The sequence below is a fragment of the Pagrus pagrus genome (assembly GCF_965226575.1).
Source record: "Pagrus pagrus genome assembly, chromosome: 17".
Lineage (NCBI taxonomy): Eukaryota > Metazoa > Chordata > Actinopteri > Spariformes > Sparidae > Pagrus > Pagrus pagrus.
In genome coordinates this window covers 13,181,471-13,201,663 of record NC_140201.1, presented here as the reverse complement: position 1 = coordinate 13,201,663, position 20,193 = coordinate 13,181,471, and the positions used below count along the sequence as shown (strand labels likewise).

At 44.4% G+C, this 20,193-nt stretch overlaps 1 protein-coding gene across 1 annotated transcript; it reads right to left on the bottom strand.

Annotated features, from left to right (window-relative positions):
- Nucleotides 1–998: 998 nt before the first annotated feature.
- On the bottom strand, nucleotides 999–18,954 carry mylipa (myosin regulatory light chain interacting protein a). Its single transcript, XM_084379920.1, has 7 exons — nucleotides 18,716–18,954; nucleotides 16,961–17,151; nucleotides 7,409–7,594; nucleotides 5,622–5,819; nucleotides 5,304–5,468; nucleotides 3,934–4,357; nucleotides 999–2,694 (listed from the first exon to the last, which is right to left on the bottom strand). Exons 1-7 carry the CDS (start codon nucleotides 18,800–18,802, stop codon nucleotides 2,497–2,499), a joined length of 1,449 nt encoding a protein of 482 aa, XP_084236046.1. The 5' UTR covers nucleotides 18,803–18,954; the 3' UTR covers nucleotides 999–2,496.
- Nucleotides 18,955–20,193: the final 1,239 nt, after the last annotated feature.

The following is a 20,193-nucleotide window of genomic DNA, read 5'->3' as shown; positions in this document are numbered from 1 at the left end:
TATTTGACACCTTTAATAAGCCTCTAATAAGGACTTTATGGGCCGTTTTTACCTTTAAACTAACGCTTATTACAAGGATCTTAATATGAAGAGTTACTGTTGGTCGTGTCCTTTAAGTGTGTTAAATGTCAGTGATGCCTGAGAGCAAATAAAAGAGATAAGACCAAAGAAAGGAGAGAAGCGTTCTCATCCAGAGGGCAGAGAAAAGACAGGAGATGAAGTCAGACCAATCAGTCGCTGCTACACTTCACTCTTATTTGACGACTTTATAATCACAGTCCACCGGAGCTTGTCCTTTCTCATCAACTCAGAGAGCCTCTTTGCACCACAGACTGTGCAACTCTCAAATCCCTTCCCTTGTCTGACAGTGACAAGTGACGCGTTGACCTTTCAGTGTATGATACACCTGGGGTGCTGGAGGAGTCACAGCTGGTATTCACTTCACACAGCAGGCCTAAAAACCTTTTTGCCCTTTCTCTTCTCACCATCTCTGTGGAGCCGACTGTTTCAAGAGTGCAGGTTTACTGATTAATCAGACAAGTTTGTTGGGTAAAAATAGGAACTGGTCTCATGAATGGTGTAAATTTCCCTAAATAAAACTAGCATCTGCTGGTAAATCTGCCTCTTGGAACAGAGGCCATGAGGGAGATGACTGGTCAGCCTAGAGACGTAGTTCCCAACATGTTTGCTTGGTTTGCCCTTTAAAGCCCTCGTCATAGGTCATGACCTCAGTGGACATGATTTACGAGCAGTTCAACCAACCAGAGATTTTTTCAATTTCGTATATCTGAAAGATTTTTTTTTTTTTAGTTCTAAAGTAGATACAATCAAGTCTTCCACAAGAAAAGGGCACAGATTTAAGGAAAGAAAGTGCTTTATCCTTTAAACATACAGTACAGTCTTGAATAGTTAGTTAGTTGGTGATTTTTGGTTTTACTGGCGTCTACTCAACATAAAAAACAACAACTGTAACAAAACGTCCCACAAATCCAGAGTGCTCGTTTTTAAAAAACAACTTTATTAATACTTTCTCTTTTGTTATAAACAGAATATATAAAAATGATTTCATTCTAAATTATCTTACAGAGCATAGTGGCTTTGCTTCAGAAAACAGAAACAAATCGCTACTTGTACAATGTGAAAAATAAAAGTCGTTCCCCTGCAGTGACTGAGCTTAATCGAGTCAGCATTAAAGAAATAAAGTTTTCCTTTTCTTACCAGAAAAAAAAGGTCTGTGGAAAGTTTATTATAAACACTGATGCTGCTACATTAAGGCCAAACCTCCTACAGACGTGGAAAACTTCCTTGATAAAGTGACAACGTAGTTTCTTTTTTTTTTTAAATATAATCTTTGAAATTAAATACAACTTGAAAATGAAAAGCTTTTCAAAAAGCAAGCAAGTATTGCACGGACAGATCTCCTAGTACCCTTTAAAAGAAATCAAAAAGGAACTCACTAGTTCACCCCAGAGAAGAAATTTATAGCAGAGGTTTTCAGAGGAAGCAGCTGCTGCTAGACAAATCAAACCGTGTGGTTGTTTTTGTCTGGTAGGCGAGCATTTTGTGCTCTTGATTCTTACTTTCTGTTGGCATGGAGATAAAAATGTGAAGGTGCAGCAGTCTAAGAAACTGGGCTTGTTGTTTTGGACGAGTGGCAGTTAATCAACAAGACCCGTTTCGAGGTGAAGGAGGTTGTGGGAGTGTCGGCAAGATGCTGCACTTCACGGTCACAGGTCCAGTAGACTAAAAAGAACCTGTTTAACCCAGAGATCACACTGACGGGACCGTGGTGTCTCATTAGTATGCAGTGCAATACCTGGAGCAGGGCTGCTGAGCCTCTGGATAACCCCTAATTGGCATCGGAAATGTAGAACATGAAATAATGAGAAATCAAATATAAAACAATGCTTTTCACTCTGTTACACCATAAAACTCTGTTTCGTAAATCAAAAACAGATGAGCTTTAAAATGTCAGGAAGCTTTAAAAAATAAACGAACAAAAAAATCCATTATGTACAGAGTTCAGCTATTAAACATACGTTCGTCATATGGTTCGGGTTCTGGGGCTAGGAGCCTGATATGGAGCAAAGAAACACAACCAAAACAAAAATTCAAAGCATGATTAAAAAAAAAACGAGTTTCTAGTCTGTATCAGGTCAACTGATCCAATAATTTAAAAGAACAAAAAGAGCCTAATCTAAAATCATGTTGTGGCAGGGGAGAATGTTTCAAACATACAAGATTTGGACAGAATGAGACACAAACCAATTGCAACAATACTAAGAGCAGACCAAACAAACTGACAGTCCAAAACTGAAATAACAACAAAACGCACACACACGCACACACGTGAGGGAGTGGGTTGAGTTCATCAATCTTTGATTATGCTCAGGAGTTTTTATGTTTGGTAGGTCATGGAGTCCAGGCAGGAAACCTCAATCTGGCTGGTACACAAAGTGTTCATAGTGGAGTTTGGTGGCTTTAGTGGAGTCGTCTTTATGTGTGGTACATCTTGTGGTCGTACTCTGTGGCGGAGCGGCTGTGAGGAGAATCCATTTCTCTGTGGATGGGCACGGGGATGCTGCTGCTGCGGTGTTGGTGGTTGTCGGTCAGCGTCAGGCTCAGCAGGCTGGTGCAGGTGGGCAGGTAGATGTGCTGCACGTGCTCCACCTCCGACCGACACACGGGACACAGCTGAGGGAAAGAAGAGGAAGATTGAGCACCGAGTTCATTTATTTTTAATCATTTTTTTAGCATTATATTGGGTGGGGGGTGTCCTCGCCCTGCTGCTGCGGCGAGGACACGGCCTCTTTACATGGGGAGCATACTCTAACAACCTGGGCGCCCCCACCAAGTTTATTTTTTAAAAAAGTCAGCTTGTGGGCACATATCAAAGACTAAAGAGGGGAGTTTACAGACCGCTCCGATACAAAGCTGATTACTGCGTTAAACTTGTGAAACCAAGAGGAGTCAAAGCTGGTACGCTAAGAGATAAGGCAACCGCGATCAAACCGGAACAGAGTTACAGAAATGAGCCGGGGAGAGTACTGAGCTACCTCTGCTACCGTCATCTGACCTACCGCCTTAAGTGTTAAAACTTGCGTGTGCAAATATCTGAAAGTTAAAGGTCAAGACGAGCTGAATCATGCACCATTTTAACTGACTGTGAGAACTGCCTCCACACTCACGCTGAGAGCAGTGAAACTTCCCTCGTCTTAAGTTTTCTACTGAGTCATTCGCAGGTCTATTAAGTGGGTCACGTTTCTTAGTTGAGTTAATGGAAGTAAGTCTTGGCTGGCTGCTGTAATCCCTTCATAAGACAAAATCACACTCGCGCACACACACACACACACACACACACATACACACCATCTGCTTCCACAAAGAAGGGCAACATTTAGCTGATTAAGTGGGGGGGGGACAATCAGGTCAGCAGAGTGTAAGCAAAGCTTTGGATGTTGTTTAAAGGACCATAAAAAGGATCAGAAGTTGGAACTAAAGTGTAATTAAAGAGCTTTCAGTATAGCTGGGAACTTAACGCAGGCTGAGGTGCCTTAAGTCAAGCACCAATGAGAAAACAAAGCAGTTGTTGCCTCATCTCTAACTGCCTCTTATTCCCTTTTATAAAGTACTACTTTAAGGTTGTGATGAAATCAGCATTTTCAGTGAAGAAAATGCAAACCATGCTCGAGCTGCAGCCATTAATCAAAGGCTGCTTACTATTAAAATCACCAGCAACTATTTTGATACATTAATCTGTTTGAGTAATGACAAAATTATTTGATTCCAGCTTCTTAAAATGTTCTCTATGACAGCAAACTGAATATCTTTGGTTGTGGACAAGAACAAAAACAGACATTATCTTGGGTTTTGGGAAGCACTGATCGCACTGTGCGCTTCCATTTTCTCACAACCAGTGAAGAGTCGTCTCACCTCGAGCTGATTTGCGCAGGTTTGGCAGCACACCATGTGGCCGCAGGGGCAGAACGCGGCGTCTATCTCCTCCTCGCAGCACAGCATGCACAACAGGGCCTCTCGGAGCTTCTGCAGTCGCTCCTGCAGGGCTCGGCTCTGCTGGCAGCTGCCGCAGTCCAGCCCCTCGTCCTGCTGGTCGTCTCTGCTCGGGGAGCGTGAAGGAGAGGAGCGCTCGCCGCTGCCGGAGCGCGACATCAGATCCACGACGCCAGAGTTGTAGAGGGCGCGGCGGGCGTGGTCGTACACTTCCTTGGAGGTACGTCGGATGTCGAAGACGTACTTCTTGCCCAGGTTGATGTTTTCATTGAGGAAAAGAGAAGCTAGGTGACCCTTGAAGTCTCTGCTGTACTGCATCATCACTGCGTTAGTGACTGTGTCACACCTAGAAATGAAAATAAGATGAGCCGTGATTAGAAACTACCACTTCCAAATGAACTGCAGTAACCTCTTCTTCCCCTCACTGTTGTGTTATGTGTTTATTCAATATTCCCTCTGCTCTGCTTATTTAAGCAACGCCCACAGTAACATTCATCCTGTTCTGATGCCACATTCATCACGTAGAGATAAACACTGAACACTTGTTTCCAAGCAGGCCTAAAAAAATACATTAAATCTGCAGACTCAGAGGTAAAACCCGTCCCTGAACAAAAGACGGGACTGTCTTTTGTACCTTTGTACTATTGTGACTGACTGAGAACAGTTTCATAGCTAAGTCATTGTAAATCGTCCCTGTTCACTGCAAATTTCAGACACAAAAAAAGCATCTTTACCAACTCAAGATGCGCAATCCACATTTCCATCTACACTCATTCGGGTCAAGGACATGTTTGTGTGACTATGCGTGCCACTTTGCATGTATTTATACTGCAATAAAGGGGGACAACAGGAGCTCACTAGGTCAATATGTGCAAATGTGTACGAGAATGTGGGAGAATGCAGAAAGAAGCGATTGCCAAGTAGAGCAGAACTCGTGTTTTAGGTCCGAGTTTAATAATCTACTAGTCCTATTGAAGGACAATATACAATAAACCTCAAAACGGGCTACAGTGAGAAAGATTCTTCTAAAAATCAGGTCAGATCTGTGAATGACTAACAGCTGTTGACAGACACCCATACAGAAACATTAAACTCAACTGAGCAGCAGAGCTAGAAATTAGTTCCAATTGAATGAGGTGAGCTGGAGACTGCAGTCGACTGCTAATAACTTAAGGCAGTACTGACTTGGAGCAAGCTTTTTAAAGGCCTAGTCCTATTAAAGTTGACGAGCTGTGTGTGTGTGCGCGCGCGTGTGTGTGAGAGAGTTAATGATCTGGGTTTTTAGCTCTCACCTGTAGAAGGCGTGGGTCTCTGTAATGGCCCTGTACAGGCCACTGGCTGCCCGGTTACTGATGAGCTTAAAGAGGAGCACTGCGCTGTCACTTGTGTCCTTGGTGACTGTCAGGTACACCGTTTTCCCCGACTGGGTGGCAATCTGGATGACCGGGTAGCTTACTCTAAGATGAGAGGGAAAAAGAAGAAACGGTTACACGTTGAGTTTTGTTAAAGACAAACTGATAGCTACTGCAACATGATATCAAAAGCTGCACCATGTAGATTTAGTAGTGCCCCTTTAAGAATACACGCAGCTACTTAGACGTGGAGCATACCTGTTGACTAAGCTGAAGTCCTCCTTGCAAATGGCGATGCCCTCTGGACCGACTCCTATGGCCAACCGTTGGCCGTTTGCGTCGCGAACCCAGTGCCACTCCACCCCATAATGCTCCAGAGAGGAGACCAGCTGCAGGGCCTGATACTCCACTGAGCCCTGGCTCAAACCCTCCAGAGCCTTGTGTCTGGAGACGATGCTGCACAAGGGACGAGAAACAAAACCACGAGAGTTTATCTAGCTCTAAAGCTCCGACTGGAAATGACATTTTCTGGCACAAACTTTTCATAAAAAATAATCTTCCGTCAAGGAACAACCACTGAGACAGCTGCATTATTCAAACAGGATAAATGTGACTCTAGAGTGTGTTTTAGCTGTCAGAGTTGAACACAGCCTCAGGCAGAGAGCTCTGATGTAAAACTGGGTCTTTTCTGACAACTACACTTACGAGATCAATGATTAGGCAGCAGAAGTGATGCTTCTTTTAGTCCGTGAAAACTGCTGGTTTCTACAGACTGTGGTAGAAAATGCCTAATGGACTCTCTCGTTACTGTAACAAGGTTTTTTCTGTAGTAATAATTACTTTTACTTAATTTATTTAACGGTACAATATTCTAGTACGCCTTCCACCCCTATGGCATATGTATACCGCACTCGTCTACACCAGGGAGATCATTCCATGAAATGTATAGAAAACAACTGTTGGGAAATGCATGCACCTGAATCCACAACAGGGTGGGGGTAAGTGGAGGTGCAGCAGAGAACAACAGTGCCTGCTGGCTCAACACAGCACTTGGACAAGAAGTTTAGTGTAGCAGGTTTGGCAGATGGGGCTTGATAATGTATAATTTAAGACTCTGTGAGCAACAGTGCCATGTGCACAACAAATTGCTCCAGTAGGCATGCCAAAGGCTGCAAGAACAAAATGGAGACACTGCAGTAATTCTTGGATAAATTCCCAACAGTCGCAGGTGGGACGGTCACTGCTGTGGTGTGTGCACATTGGGATCCATGTTTTTGGACTCCATAGCCCTGCAAGAGTGACTGTGCCACACATGTCTGTACATACAAGATGTACAGTGGAATCTGTTGGTGTCAGCACATGCTATGTGATCTCCAGTGAGCTGATCTGCTTGGCTGATCAGTCAGCTGTTTAGCAGCCTTGCATGGCTGCATGTAATGTGCTCTTCTTAAGTCTTTCACCTCAGTTACCCTGGCTGAGAAGACAGACTACATCAGGTCAACATGGTGCAGCGTTTTTGGTATTTTTTGTGTAAGAGACAAATTTGATTTATTAAAAAATACTTTCCTTTCATTTCCGTGAACACCAGCTGCCGCATTAAACCATCTTTGGCTCACTGCCATGGCTGTTATTTACTTTTCATCATGTCTTTATGAGGTGGACTTCTGACTCCCTCAGAGATAGAGCTTAGGGAGCGCTGACACAAAAAGTCAAAGTTTAATGATTGGCCAGAGCTTGTTTACTTCTGACTACACAGCCTATTAAAATGCTGTTTAAATTCCAGTTGCCTCATGTAAACTACACCAACATCATCAGTGGTGGTTTGAGGTCAGGGTGGGGTTTGTGTTACAGTTACACGTGGAGAGAACAAAAACATTCTGGGCCAGGGCTGTTGAAAAACGCTCTGTTTTAGCTCCCGTGTCTCCTCGGATTGGTCAGCTCACACATGCCTGACACCAGCACTGCTAACAGCAACGGATCAGCTGTGCAAAATCCAAACAAACAAAAGAAACTAAACACGAGGCATTAGTTATGCAAATGTGTACCTGTCGATAGTGGCGGTGCTGGGCTCCTCTCCACACAGCTCTGAGTACCAGTACTGGGCTGTGTTTTGGTTGTAGTCACCAAACTCTGCTTGTGCCAGCAGCGCACTAAGCTCCTCTGCTTGTTCTGAGCCCATGCGGAGGTGGCCATTATGAAGGTCCTCCTTCACGTGCATGAAGAAAACGTGTCTGGTGGACAGGAAGAGAAAAGAACATTGGTCAGATGTGAAATCAAGGAAAAGGTGTTAACTGAATAGACAAAGACAAATATCACTTTTAACCAGAATGAGGGCAAATAATCATCAGTGCCCTCTGCTATTGTTCAACTGTTACTCATTACATGAGTAATCACTGAGGAGTCGTGACGTCTGGAGCACAAACAGCCCGGAGCAGGTGGTCATTACAGGGCTAGAATTTCACCACAGACAGAAGGTGTGTGTGTGTGGAAGGAAAAAGCAACAGCAACATTTGTTCAGCAGTCACTTTCTCTTTTTCAATCTCTTCCTCAAATAAGCTTCCTAAAGTGTGAATTCAATAGAGGCTCCAAAAGTGGAAGTTCAGATAGGGAAAGTAGTTTCAGGGTTGAATATTAGTTTTTCTCCAGAATGGCAGAGGAAGTACTTGGACAAAAGAGCAACTGTGTTGTATTATATCTGCTGGGAAAATGCATGACCACCAGTGTGTGTTGTTCAGCGATAAGTTTCAATGTTGAACACAATAATAAGCCTTAAAATGATCTGGCTCCTTGTCAAAATGTGGTTTGATAACACCAACAGAGGAATTCTCGTTAAAAATTAGGTGGGTCCAAAGTGGCCGTTAATGTTTGACAGTTTAAAGATGAACGGTGGTCAGAAACAACGCCGTTATTGTTTTGTCTGAGTGATTAAATGAGAACACGGAGTTCTGGTGTGGCCAAGCAAAACAGCTAAAATTCTGTAAAACATAAGCCGTGGCTGGTGCTTTCCATTGTTTTGACCAGAAGATGTGAGGCATTCTTTCCTCCTAGCAGCGGGAGACAAGACGTCACGAGGAGAAACACCCTGGCCGAGTCGGTGCCTACAGTGTGAACAGTGCTGAACTGAAGTAACCTGAACAGATCCTCCTTGAGATGACCTCTGGCACAGTGACTTTAAGAAGATTTAACACGCACGGGCCTGCCTGCAGTCACCTGCTTCTGTCCGACAGGTTGGACCGCTTACCACTGGATAATGTTGTTGACTTGCTGGGATCCTGTCATTTCCCTACGCACATAAACAAAATGTTATATCACGTTTTCTATCTTCTCACCGATTACGCACAGTCGACGCATCCAGTGACCTAATGTAACCTCCGTGATCACACTCTTTACTCTATAGACCTTACTTGACCGTAAAATGACTGCATGTTCTGATCTACTGTATCCTGATGCGACTGAAACCAGACTGTGCCTGAAACTGCTTGTGATTTCCTCTCAAATAAAAAAACCCATCTCCCTTAGGACTACAGTTCTCTTTGAAGCATGATGCAAAGGGAGACATTTTTCATTTGTGCAAATCAGGTCAACTCTGACCTGAGGGTATTTGCGAGGGTTTAGAGGGACACTTTGATTGGAGGAGGGGGACGTAGCAACTCATTATCACCCCTTTCATTGAGTTTAAATGAACCAATTGTGTTGTTTATGTGGAATGGCCATCTTGCCGAGACGTCTTGTGGGAACAACAAAGGACGTGAACGAGCTGGAGGTGACGTTTCCCCTCTCATCTTATGGGACTAAAATCCCAGACGCTCGAGGGAGCGGCGCATGATGACTGGTGGCACAATATGCACACCTGGTTATTGTAGCTGCTCCTGTATGCAGCAACACAGACACACCTCGTCCGACGCACGGTGCTTCAGAGGAGTATCGACAGTAGCCAAAAAGCAGCTGTGAGGCGCACAAACAAAGTCGGCCTACACCGCCCCTGATAAAGCCAGACCATAACAACGAAGCCCCATAGCTGACTAGCCTCAGGCATAACAAACAGTGCTTTGATATGGTGTTAAACATCCCATTCCCTCCAACACACACACACACTCACACACAGTGTGCTCTATTGTGTCAGGCCCAGCAGGCGTCATGTGATGGAGCGCTGCTAGTTAGCTACCTGCCTGACGCAAACAATAGGGCCGACTTGTTACTGCAGGGTGCCGACAAAGGGTTACTACAGGGCAAGCTGCGGAGGTTACTCTAGTTCAGGTGGAGACTGGCAAGAGGTTAATGTCGGTCACTGTGCCAGTGAGCAAGGCGTTTGTCATCTTAAAAGCTTGCCGCCACACATGTCCTGGCCTGTTAGGTAGGCGATGAATCTCTGACAATAAGTCTCGTCATTCTGAGTTTAACCTCAACGTTGTGTCATTTGACCAACCATCGATACCGACGTGCACCATGGTATGCAACTTTTGGCTACTGAGCAAGACGTCCGACTCCTGCATTCCTGCTGTTCACGGTGCCCAAATGTGTAAACAGGTGTGCGTGCTCGGCTGAGCTCGGGCCAAAATTCCAATGATCATTGGGAAGTAGGAAAACAAAATCGGGAGCCAAACAGTTAAATAGGTAACTGCAGTTCACCGAGAGCTGTTACTGCCCGTCTTCCCCGAGGCTGCATGAGAAGCATCAGATATGCGCTCTGCCAAACATCACAACAACACGACCAACAATCGTCAACAATTTCTCCCCTGTGAAGCTGCACCGCTACTGTATCTGCCCTGAACACCGGCTCTGCACAGTCGTGAGAACTCACTGCATGACCGATGTTATGATAAGAGCAGAAGTTTTGTACAGATTAGGGATAGACTGTTATTATTTCAATATTTGGAAGAGTAAGTAAGTAATTGAAACTGTACTGTACTTGAATACTTCCATTATCTGCTACTTTATATTTCCACTCCATTAAAGCAAATATTGAACTTTTAACTCCACTACATTTATTGAATAACTCTGCAGATTTTAATTCATTTCTTTTATATGCAATCGAACAAAACAAACAAAAAAAAATTCCCCCAGATTTCATTCAGCCAGGCCGATTATCAGTCGATCCTTAGTACAGATTAACCTAAACACAGCCTGGCTATTCTATTAACCATTTGTCTTCCAGGCCATTATTTTGAAAATTAAAACACTATTCCATCTGGGTTTCCTCGGGCAGCTTCTCAAGACAGCTGTCGCAGGATCAGCTTGCTGAGATCGTGTAGTGCCGCCTCAGCACATGTCAAGGTCCGTCCTCAGCTGAGGGCATGGCAGAGCTGACAGTCCATATATCCATGAGGTTTGAGAATGATGTGTCGTGACTGAAAATGTGGGGATACACTTGACGTTATTCTTTTGCAAACCCATCAAGTTTTACGGAGGCCTGTTACCGCAGTTGCAAAGAGACAACAGAAGGGATAAATGACCCCCACGCTCAACCAATCGGGCATCTGAGCAGACGATTCATTATGACTCGACTAGACAGAATCCACAGGACTGGAGTCTGTCTATTGCTCGGACCTCTCTGATGCCTGTTTGATTCACCGTGTCGAGGACCGGCACACGTTACTATTCAGACACATTTGCACACGTGTCATCACAGACTCACCCATGAAGAACAAGGCAATCCTGTGCTTGTTCTTCAGACGCAGACTGAATGGCAGGAAGTCAGTGCTCAGACCAAAGTCTCCTGGCCTACTTCTACCACATTACACTGTATACACCCTCATCATTGTTTCTCCTTCATAGAGATAACCCATAAACAGTCGTAAGAGGCTTACTCATTTTCAGTCATAATACCCCTGAGAATATTGACAGCATGGGGAGAAATAAATGCACTTCAAAACTGGTTGTGGGGGGGACAGAGATGCGACGATTAATCGGTCATAAGAAAATAAATTCCAGCTTCTTAAATTTGAGGTTTTGCTGCTTTTCTTTGTCATTTAGGAGAGTAAATGAAGAGTCTTGGAGTTTTGGTCTGTTGGTTGGACAAAAGAAGACGTCACTTTGAGGGATACTGTGATGAGCATTTTTCACACATTTTTCACACTTTATAGTCTAAACAATTAATTGAGGAAAATAGGCAGATTAATCTGTATTGAAAAACATCTTTAGTTGCGGCCCTTGTGGGGGAGGGAAGCAGTCATGTGGGATGCTGTGAGAACGTGTGAATACTTGATTGCCTGGCTGGAATAATTCAATTAAAGCAGGCTTCAAACTCTGAAAAAGAATATCTGAAAATAGGTCAGTGGCTACAGAGCTGAGCTAAGTAGATGGGGATGAAATAATTCAGCTTATTCCTCCTGCCCCATCTTTGAACTGTTAAAATCTAAAAACACTGAAATACCCCAAAATGCAGCGTTGGAGCATTCAAAGCAAATTGTTGGACCATTTTCATGACAGGACGAGAAAAAAAAAAGTACAAGAACAGACATTTTTTCTAGTAGATGAAGACTCAACTAAACTGTTTCACCCATCTCTAAAACCATCGTCTCATTTCGATGTTTTCTGCTTTATTCCTCCAGTGTGCAGAAAGTCAGCGCTGCACAGAAGAACAAAACGTCCCCACCGAACTGAAACCTAACACCTCTGCCTAGAGACTGCGCCTCGCCCAGCCAATCACCAGTAGAGTTTCAGACCTCATCGGTTGGGCTCTCAACAATGCGGTTTGTGAGCTAGTCAAATAACACACTGCCAGGAGCCGTTTGCTGAGAGGTTACTATCAGTCAATGAACTGTGGTAAACTCTGAACATCTTCTCTGCGAGTGTGGGCTGCACGGAAAGTCAAGACACAAACGCTTATTGTAGTTTTAATCTTGTACTTGATCAGAGGGTTGCTCATTCCAGCATTAAAATATAACACATAAGCCTTTTGCTCGGAGCACAGTCGGACTGAAAGCCATCCAGCGATAAAACAAAGAAGCTGTTTGTATGCTAAATGCCTCGGGGTTATGGGCTGGTGCTCTGTACTGGATGGTAAAACAGTGATTAAAGCCCAGCATCAAGCCTAACTTCAGCGGCCAAACAAATATAAACTATTCTGCCGTTCTTGGACGAGGGCTAATGTTATGACTTCAAACAAGACAGATCAGGGATAGGTTACTCGAGTGCACAACAAAGAGAGGGGAAAGAAACTTGCAGGGAAAGTAAAAGCGTCTAATCTCTGACGGTGGAGCATGCCGATAAAAACTTGGGGTGGCTTATTTGAACATTTCAAGACCCTCTGGCGACTTGTGTGATCTTTGGCTTGATTGTCTCCGTAGCCTCGGTGCCACAGTGAGCTAGAAATGATAACTGGTGTGTGACCGGAATAAATTACCTCAAATTGTTTTTGCAGAACATTTAGTTGAAGAGGCAGCGCAGGTATTTTGTCACAGAGATAATGCTCTCGTCTTCGCAGGTGAATTCTTCGAATACTTGATGTAAAGCTGAGTGAAGTTGAATTCACTCTTTTCTTCTTCTAAGTGTCGTTTGTACGACCATGCAAATCTGAGCTCTTTCTCAGTTGATCCATTCGACAAACAATGTACAGGGTTGGAAGCTTTCTCACAATGCACTGGGGGTAAAGGCAAGGAAACACCCTGCACAGATCGATAGTCTGTTGCAGGCAGGCAGGCAACACATTCACTTCTACAGATAGATATGGTCCCCAGCCCCCTGACCAGCAGGTCTTTGCACTGCCTGGGATTACATAAGGACAGATCACTGTTCAGTGAGAGCTGTGACATCAACAGAGCAAAGTTCTTAAAGTTAGATAGGAATCTTTTTATTTTTGATCTGAAAATATTCTCTCTTTTAGCTTATCACACAGCCTCTTAGTGTTAGCTGCTCTTGAATACATATTTGAAGTTACTGTACCATCCTTCTTTAATAATTTGTGATAATTTCCCTCCTTCTTTGAAAATCATCTGGCTTCCAGATGGGATTGAAGTTAAAGATAAACCCAAAACCACAGGGGGGGAAAACAGGCTAACAATAAGGACCCCTGAAAAAGCCTCTAATAGCTGTGTGTATCCACTGTTTGCCTGATCAGAATGTTAAACACAAGGGGCTAATGAAGGGGAAACATTCACAAATTTAAACCAGAAACGGCCCCCAGCAAGTTGTGTTTAATGACGCAGATAACACAGGCTGTTGTTGAGGCCCTTGGGTCAGTCTCCTTTAACCAATAAAAATGTCCCGTGGGTAGTGCAGTTACATCTTGCCAGTTGGAAAGAACTATATTTTGGGAAACTTATTTGGGACCTGCTGGCATGAAATAAAAAATGAATTAGGCCAAGAAACTGAAGCATCTTTCAGTGCATCGCCAACCACTGGAAGGTTTGAATGACCCTTCAGTGGCGCCTTGAGCTGCCCAAAATAGCAGTCGGAGGTCACGTTATGCATTTGCAAGCAGGGAAATGCTAGATTTATAAAGTAAGCCTGGGAGCGAAGGGTGAAGGGAGGCTCTCAGAGCAATGAGATTAAAGAAAAAAGGGTTTGAGAAGAAAGAGGACACGGCTGCCAGAGAATCAGGCTGAGCTTAAGCCTTAAAATTGAAATAGAAATGGCCTGCGCGTTGGCTGTGTGCATTACAAAATCTCCATCCAAAAAGGTTATATAGCTGACCTATCAGTGATTATAGGAAATGTGACCAGATTAACTGTATTATGAGCAGCCTGTAGCCACTTTTTGGTTAGAAAAATGTATACAAAAATGAGTCTGGAGTGTACATGTTGAGGCACATAATTAAAGCATGCATGTGAGCCTGAATACTGGAATGACCTGCTAGGCTTTACGTGGCAGCAGAGTACACAGCCTCTTATATAAGCAGCTCTGTGCACGCTCCGTCCAACGCAGGTTACGTAATAAGGCCTATAAGAAGGGCATAAAAAAAGAGGCCCACCCCTCAGCTCAGCGTCGTTGTAACACACAGGCCCCTTTGCTTTGTCTAAACGCTGCTGAGAACACTTTCTCCAGCTCACATACACTTGCTACTGAAACATGCTGTGTGGTTATGAAGCCTGTGTTGAGTGGCTGGCAGTTTCAGTAACTTCTGAACTTGACTAAACACAACGAACATGCCGTGTGGCATATATATAAAAAAACATCTGTAGTGTGAGTAAAAAATGTGCCATACATGAAAGTTTTGAGGTGTGCCTGCAGGCAGAACAAGTTGTGCAGAGCCTGTGGTAGAAAGTAGGTCAAAGGTTACAGCCCAGTAAATTAGTATAAATAGGACTCTGCCTGGTCCTGAAAGCACTTATTCGCTCAGATAATGAACGAATCAAGTTTGAACAAATCATGAGTGTCATTTAAAATCGCAGCACGTGCAACAAGAAATTAACATCAATTGTTTAAAACAACAAATACTTCTAAACTCCAGGTGCACCAAGGAAATGGTACAGTTGCACTAGACATATATGTGAAGCTAGGCAGGCAATGATTAATCGATAAGTTGTAAAATATTATATTAAATCGCCAACGTTTTTTGATAAATCGACCAATTGGTTGTGATATTTTTTCATGAAAAAGTCAATATTCTGATTCCAGCTTCTTAAAAAATAATATTTTTTGGTTTCTTTAAGCCTCTGTCGTAGTAAACTGAGTATCTCTGCTGTAAGGAGGACTCCCTCTTGAGCTCTGGGAAACACTGATCAACATTGTTCAACATTATCTGACCGAACAGCTAATCAAGGAAATTACCAACAGATTAATTGACAATGAAAATAATTGTTAGCTATGGCCCTAATGTGGCATTACTGTGAATTGCTGTCACAAGTTAATAGCCCTTATAAATTAAGTGGAGCAGTTTTACAGAGCTGTGTGTCGATATCCAAAATGCCGCCGCCGCTGTGTACTGTCAACATCTTGCCCTCGTCTTTAAAACCGATGCCAGTGTTTGCTCCCCCGCCACGTTATGATATCACATCTGAGCAGATGGATGGCACGAAAAAAATCCAACACCTAACTTGACACTGTGTTTGAGTGTGCCGTGTGTGAGTTTTTATTAACAGCAACCCGTCATACCCTTTCCTGCCATCTCACATCTTTATCTCACCTTTTTTCGCAACCCCATGACCCCCGCCCGACGCCAGCCATCTGTTGATAACCCCTGCTAATCTGGTGGAGGTCAGAGCGCAGGCAGCCAAGTGTCCTCCACCCCCCCCTCCCTGCTGCCTTTCACTTTTCTTCATCAGAAAGGTTTGCCAAATATGGGCCAGGGTAGGGGGTGTGTGGGGTGAAGAGAGGAAGTGTGAGCAGCGACTGTTCATACGTGATAGCGATAAAGATTTGGCAAGAGAGCAAAGTTAATCTTTAGATTTGATAGAGCGCAGTGAAGGGAGGGAGGGGGGAGCGAGAAACAGCTGAAGGTGGGGCTGTGGGTGAACTGGGGAGCCACGGAGAGCCGACTGGAATGCCAGACTAAACTCCGGCCAAAACAGATACATGTCAGTTTAATGAACAGCTCGAGTGGCGTGCTGCGCATGTGTGTGAGCGAGAGGGCAAGAGCAGCGTGGCGGAGCTTAAAAAGACACCAAACAAATTTCCCCCTCCGGCCTGCCCTACCTCCGCCGTCAGTTGTTCCAGCCCGCTGGTATCAAACACTGGCGGCGGCGCCTGGGGTGAATGCAACATCCTGACGGTATCACGCTAGAAACTGTGTAAAACAAGCTTTTTGGACAGGTTCCGAGGGCTGCGAATGCACTTGCTATTTTTAAACTTCAAATGAATTCTGGGCCGGGGAATACTGAGTCAGGATCTAGACTTGTCAGGGTTTGTTACTTTTGTTCTGACTCGTGTTTTTTTGTTCCAATCTGGCAGATAGGAAAGATAGCACGGGGAGATGTGACTCCAATATGTTATTTGCTGGAGAAAGGTCTTCGCTTTCTAAAATGAAAACATCACATTTCAGGTACACGTGAATAAAAAGCTCACAAAGTGCTCATGAAAATGCGCTCAAAAATACCAGCTGCATCAGTGACTCATGATGACTTATTCCTGTGAAAACAAAAACCACGAGGAAAACACCCTGCACTGGCCTGTCGCGCAGTTTCCAAACAGCATCTGCAGAAATGCCAAATGGAGGGGCTGTGCCTTTGTTCAGACATAAATGGCCGTAAACAATTGAAACAAAAAAAGGACAACAAAAGTTATTCTGAGTTGAATGGGGGCAGTGACAGAGGTCCTGGCTGTTGCACAGAGGTCCCAGAGGGCAGGCGCAGAGCGACACACAGCCCCAGAGCTGCTGGATCACATTTCCTGCCTGGTGCTCAGCCAACATGACCTATAATAACCCCGGAAGCACCCAGGAAAGAGGTTACTACAGGGCGTTTCACTGTATTGGAAACAAATGTATAAAGATTTTGATCAGGGAGCTCACGAACAGTGTTTCGTTTTCCCAGCATGTGATCCTCGTTGCGTGTCATGAAGCAATAAAGGTGATTTTAATGACTGATTTCATTTCTGTGACTTCTTCGTGGCTGATTTGCCGACGTGTCATAAACAAAGTGGTTAGATACAATGATATCGCTTGATAACAAATGCGGCGTGTTTCGTGGCACGCCGAGTGAAATGTTGGCACAACGTACCTCGTCTGCTCCTGCAGAATCAGATGAGGCTCGACAAAGAACTTGACGCGCAGCCTCAGTCGACAGGGCGCCACATTGTCCATCTGCTGGCAGATGCGGTTTCTCAGATTCAGCCACAGGTTCTCTCCTTTGCTGCCTGTGAACTGCAGCCCAAAGTAGTCCACTTCAATTATGCCCAACTTTCTGCAAACCTGGAGAGAGATGAAAGAAATTAGTCACAAAAGTGGACACAGGGAGAAGGAACAGTGGTGTGGGAACGATTGCAAGGGACGTAACTAATCAAGGTTCTGTAAAAGATTTATTTTTATTTACAGCGAGAGACTACAATGTGAAAAGGGGCACTTAACATCTCCTAACGCCTCTTAAATGAAAAAGTGAACCACTTGGGGTTGTGACAGCAGGCTGAAATGTCCTGAATGAGACAATCCATGTTGGCTCTTGTAGGGTGTCTGCAATATTCCCGTTTACAGTCATTTATATAATGTACTATAGGGTGCAACCACATTTTGTGCTTGTGCACCTGAAGGAAAAAGTTAGGCGCACCAGTGCAACCAGTGTAAAGATGTCTGGAGTTTGGGGTTGTGACAGAAGGCTAAACTGTCCTTCATAAGACAACCCATCTTGACTTGTGGCTCCAGAAGAATCAAATGAATTCCTCAACAGGAATCAATAAGGTTGCACAAGACTTGCACAGAGGCTAATAAACTGTCTCTGTGCAAAGTGCTTTTTATCACTCTGCTCATTAGGAGGTGCTGCTAGTCCTCTCTCACAGATAGAAAGCCATCAATATTCTGCAGCTCAGGATAGGGTGCAAGTGAACTTGGAGGCTCTCCCGGGGTAAAAAACTGAAAGAAGGGGGGAAAAAAAGAAAAAAGGAAAGGGGGCTCATCAAACCCACAATCCCACGCCCCCTCATCGTCGGCGGCCATGAGGTTATTACACAACTGCTGCTGGATGTCTGCAGGATGCCCGGAAGCTTCAGATAAGACTCATTCATCGTACCCACAAGCAAGTTGGGGTTATGCCATGCATGTGAAAGAGCTTTTATATTTTATTAGAGGGGGAGGGGGGGAGAAAAAAACAACTTGATGAAAGGAAAAAGTTCGCATGCTGCCCTGATCGTGTCCACTTTGGAGGGAATCTGAAGTGAGTGCGCTCAGAGTGAAGTTTCAGATTGACTCGAGGAGGACGCTGAGTGCTCGCAAAGGCAAGACGAGAATGAACTCTAGTAACCTCCACAAAGCCATCTGCCTCTGACTAAGCCATGCAGGTAGATCGCAGGCTGTTTCCCCACAATGGGTGCACAAACTTTCCTGCATGTGACTCAAGCCTGACGTTTCTCCCCCCCCAAAACCATGAATCGACATGTTGGTGTTTCATTGTTACAAACAGATGTGTCTTTTTCTTGTCACGTTTCGCGCAGCAGAACATTTTGTTTCCGTCCCCCGAGACAGATGTAGCGACAGTTGCGCGTCTTGTTGTTCACAGTGAATATCATGTCAACACATCGAAGAAATAATAATAATTTTAAAAGAAAAAAAACAGGCTTTTTCCCCCTCAATTTATTCACCTGAATATTTGAGTCACACACAAGTGACGAGTCGTTTCAAGTTCAGGAAAAATGGACAATTTAAAGTTTTGCACGGAAGCCAAAGCACTGCCCCCCCCATTACACGCCATGCAGCCTCGTTTTCAGACAACAACAACAAAAAGAAATGAGAAAGAAACGTGATGTTTATCCCACCGCAGCCTTACCTTGCTCAGACAGTCTTCTCCGTTCGCCTTCGCGTCAACTTCCACTTCCATCACCACCGAATCCGGACGAGTAACGTGGCAGAGCATTTTGGCCGCGTCTTCTTCTAAATCTTTGGTGTGCCACTCTTCCAGAAAACAATTTTAAAAAAAGAAAACAATTCTCGAGCCCTTCTTGAAAACCCCCCTACATCAAGCCTTCGTCACTTTCTCAGCCCTTCCACTCCGTGTGGCTGATCTGAGAGCCACCAGCTGTAGGCTATATCAATGAAATGCCATGCACGGCGCCGCCTACTCGCAGCTGCCCAATGGCGGCGCGTTTCACGTAACCGCCGCGATTCTAAACCAATCAGAAGTCGCGTTACATCCGCACGTTGTTCTGGCTCTGGCTCGTCTCCCCGTGCCTGGAAGTGTGAGGAGTCCGCTGCGCCCTCCTCTGGCCACAAGCCCGCCGCAGGGACCTGAAGTGGCCTCTAAACTCACCTGCTCCTAATGAATTAGACATCTCAGCGAACTTCAGCAGGCCTCGGGGTGAGTTTAATGGCTTGTATACGGTTCCCCCCCCTCGGTTTTCTGTTAATAATGAATGAGAATGCAGCCTAAAAATAGCTGTGATAACGGGAACATGCTACATTCCGCCTTGCTAATCTGCAGCTGCCGTTCAAAGCCTGTATGAATTTTTCATGATGGCGGCCACGTTGTGTTTCCAACTTCTTTCCACCTTTTCTTTAAAAAAAATAAATAAAAATGTTTTCCTCCTTGTGTAACACAAGTTATTGCTCTTTGTCTCTGAAGCGAACACACGTTTAAAATGACATCTCTTTTATTAGGCTCCCTTATCAAGGGAAGATAAAAGTGACTCAGTGCTGATATGAAGTGTAATCAAACCATAATGAGATTGCAGTGATGGCAGTTGTCTGGTATATGAACACATTTGTATGATTAAGCCCGTTTAAAATCTTTTCAGCTAGGCTACACTGCTCAGTTTTTTGATTCCTGCATTGTTGATCAGAGGTTTAAGTCTTTACTGACTTATAAAGAGCAATTTAAAGGTGCACTATGTAGAAATTTTAATCACAAGTGAAAGATCATCATCGACAAACAAATAAAAGACCGATAACAGCGGAGGATGAAACTTTTAAAAAAAGGTGCAAATCGCTTTCATCTGGTGATGTTATGGAGCCGGGCAAAGCTGCCGACTGCCAACTGACTGATGTCACACAGGCGACACTGGATCTCTGGGAAGCAGTGACGTGTTGGTGTTTGCACAAGGACGTTACATTAAAATCTGGACTTTCCAAATTTTATTGGACCAAATGGTCAAACGAGTCATAACTACACGGTTTGTACACTACAAAAGTTGGCTTCAAAGCCTGGCGCTCTTCCTGGGGGCTTGTGTTTGCATCGCTAGCACGGGAGCTTTGGACCGGGACGGGGAAGCAGTACAGTTAGCATGCTAACGTCAGTAGATCTCTCTGCAA

Excerpts from the sequence above, each read along its gene's own strand:
- mylipa (XM_084379920.1), bottom strand. The coding sequence starts at position 18,802 with ATGCTCTGCCACGTTACTCGTCCGGATTCGGTGGTGATGGAAGTGGAA. Across the intron at positions 17,152-18,715 it reads GAGAAGACTGTCTGAGCAAG|GTTTGCAGAAAGTTGGGCAT; the intron begins GTAAGGCTGCGG and ends ATCTCTCTCCAG. Across the intron at positions 4,358-5,303 it reads GAGACCCACGCCTTCTACAG|GTGTGACACAGTCACTAACG; the intron begins GTGAGAGCTAAA and ends TTTCATTTCTAG.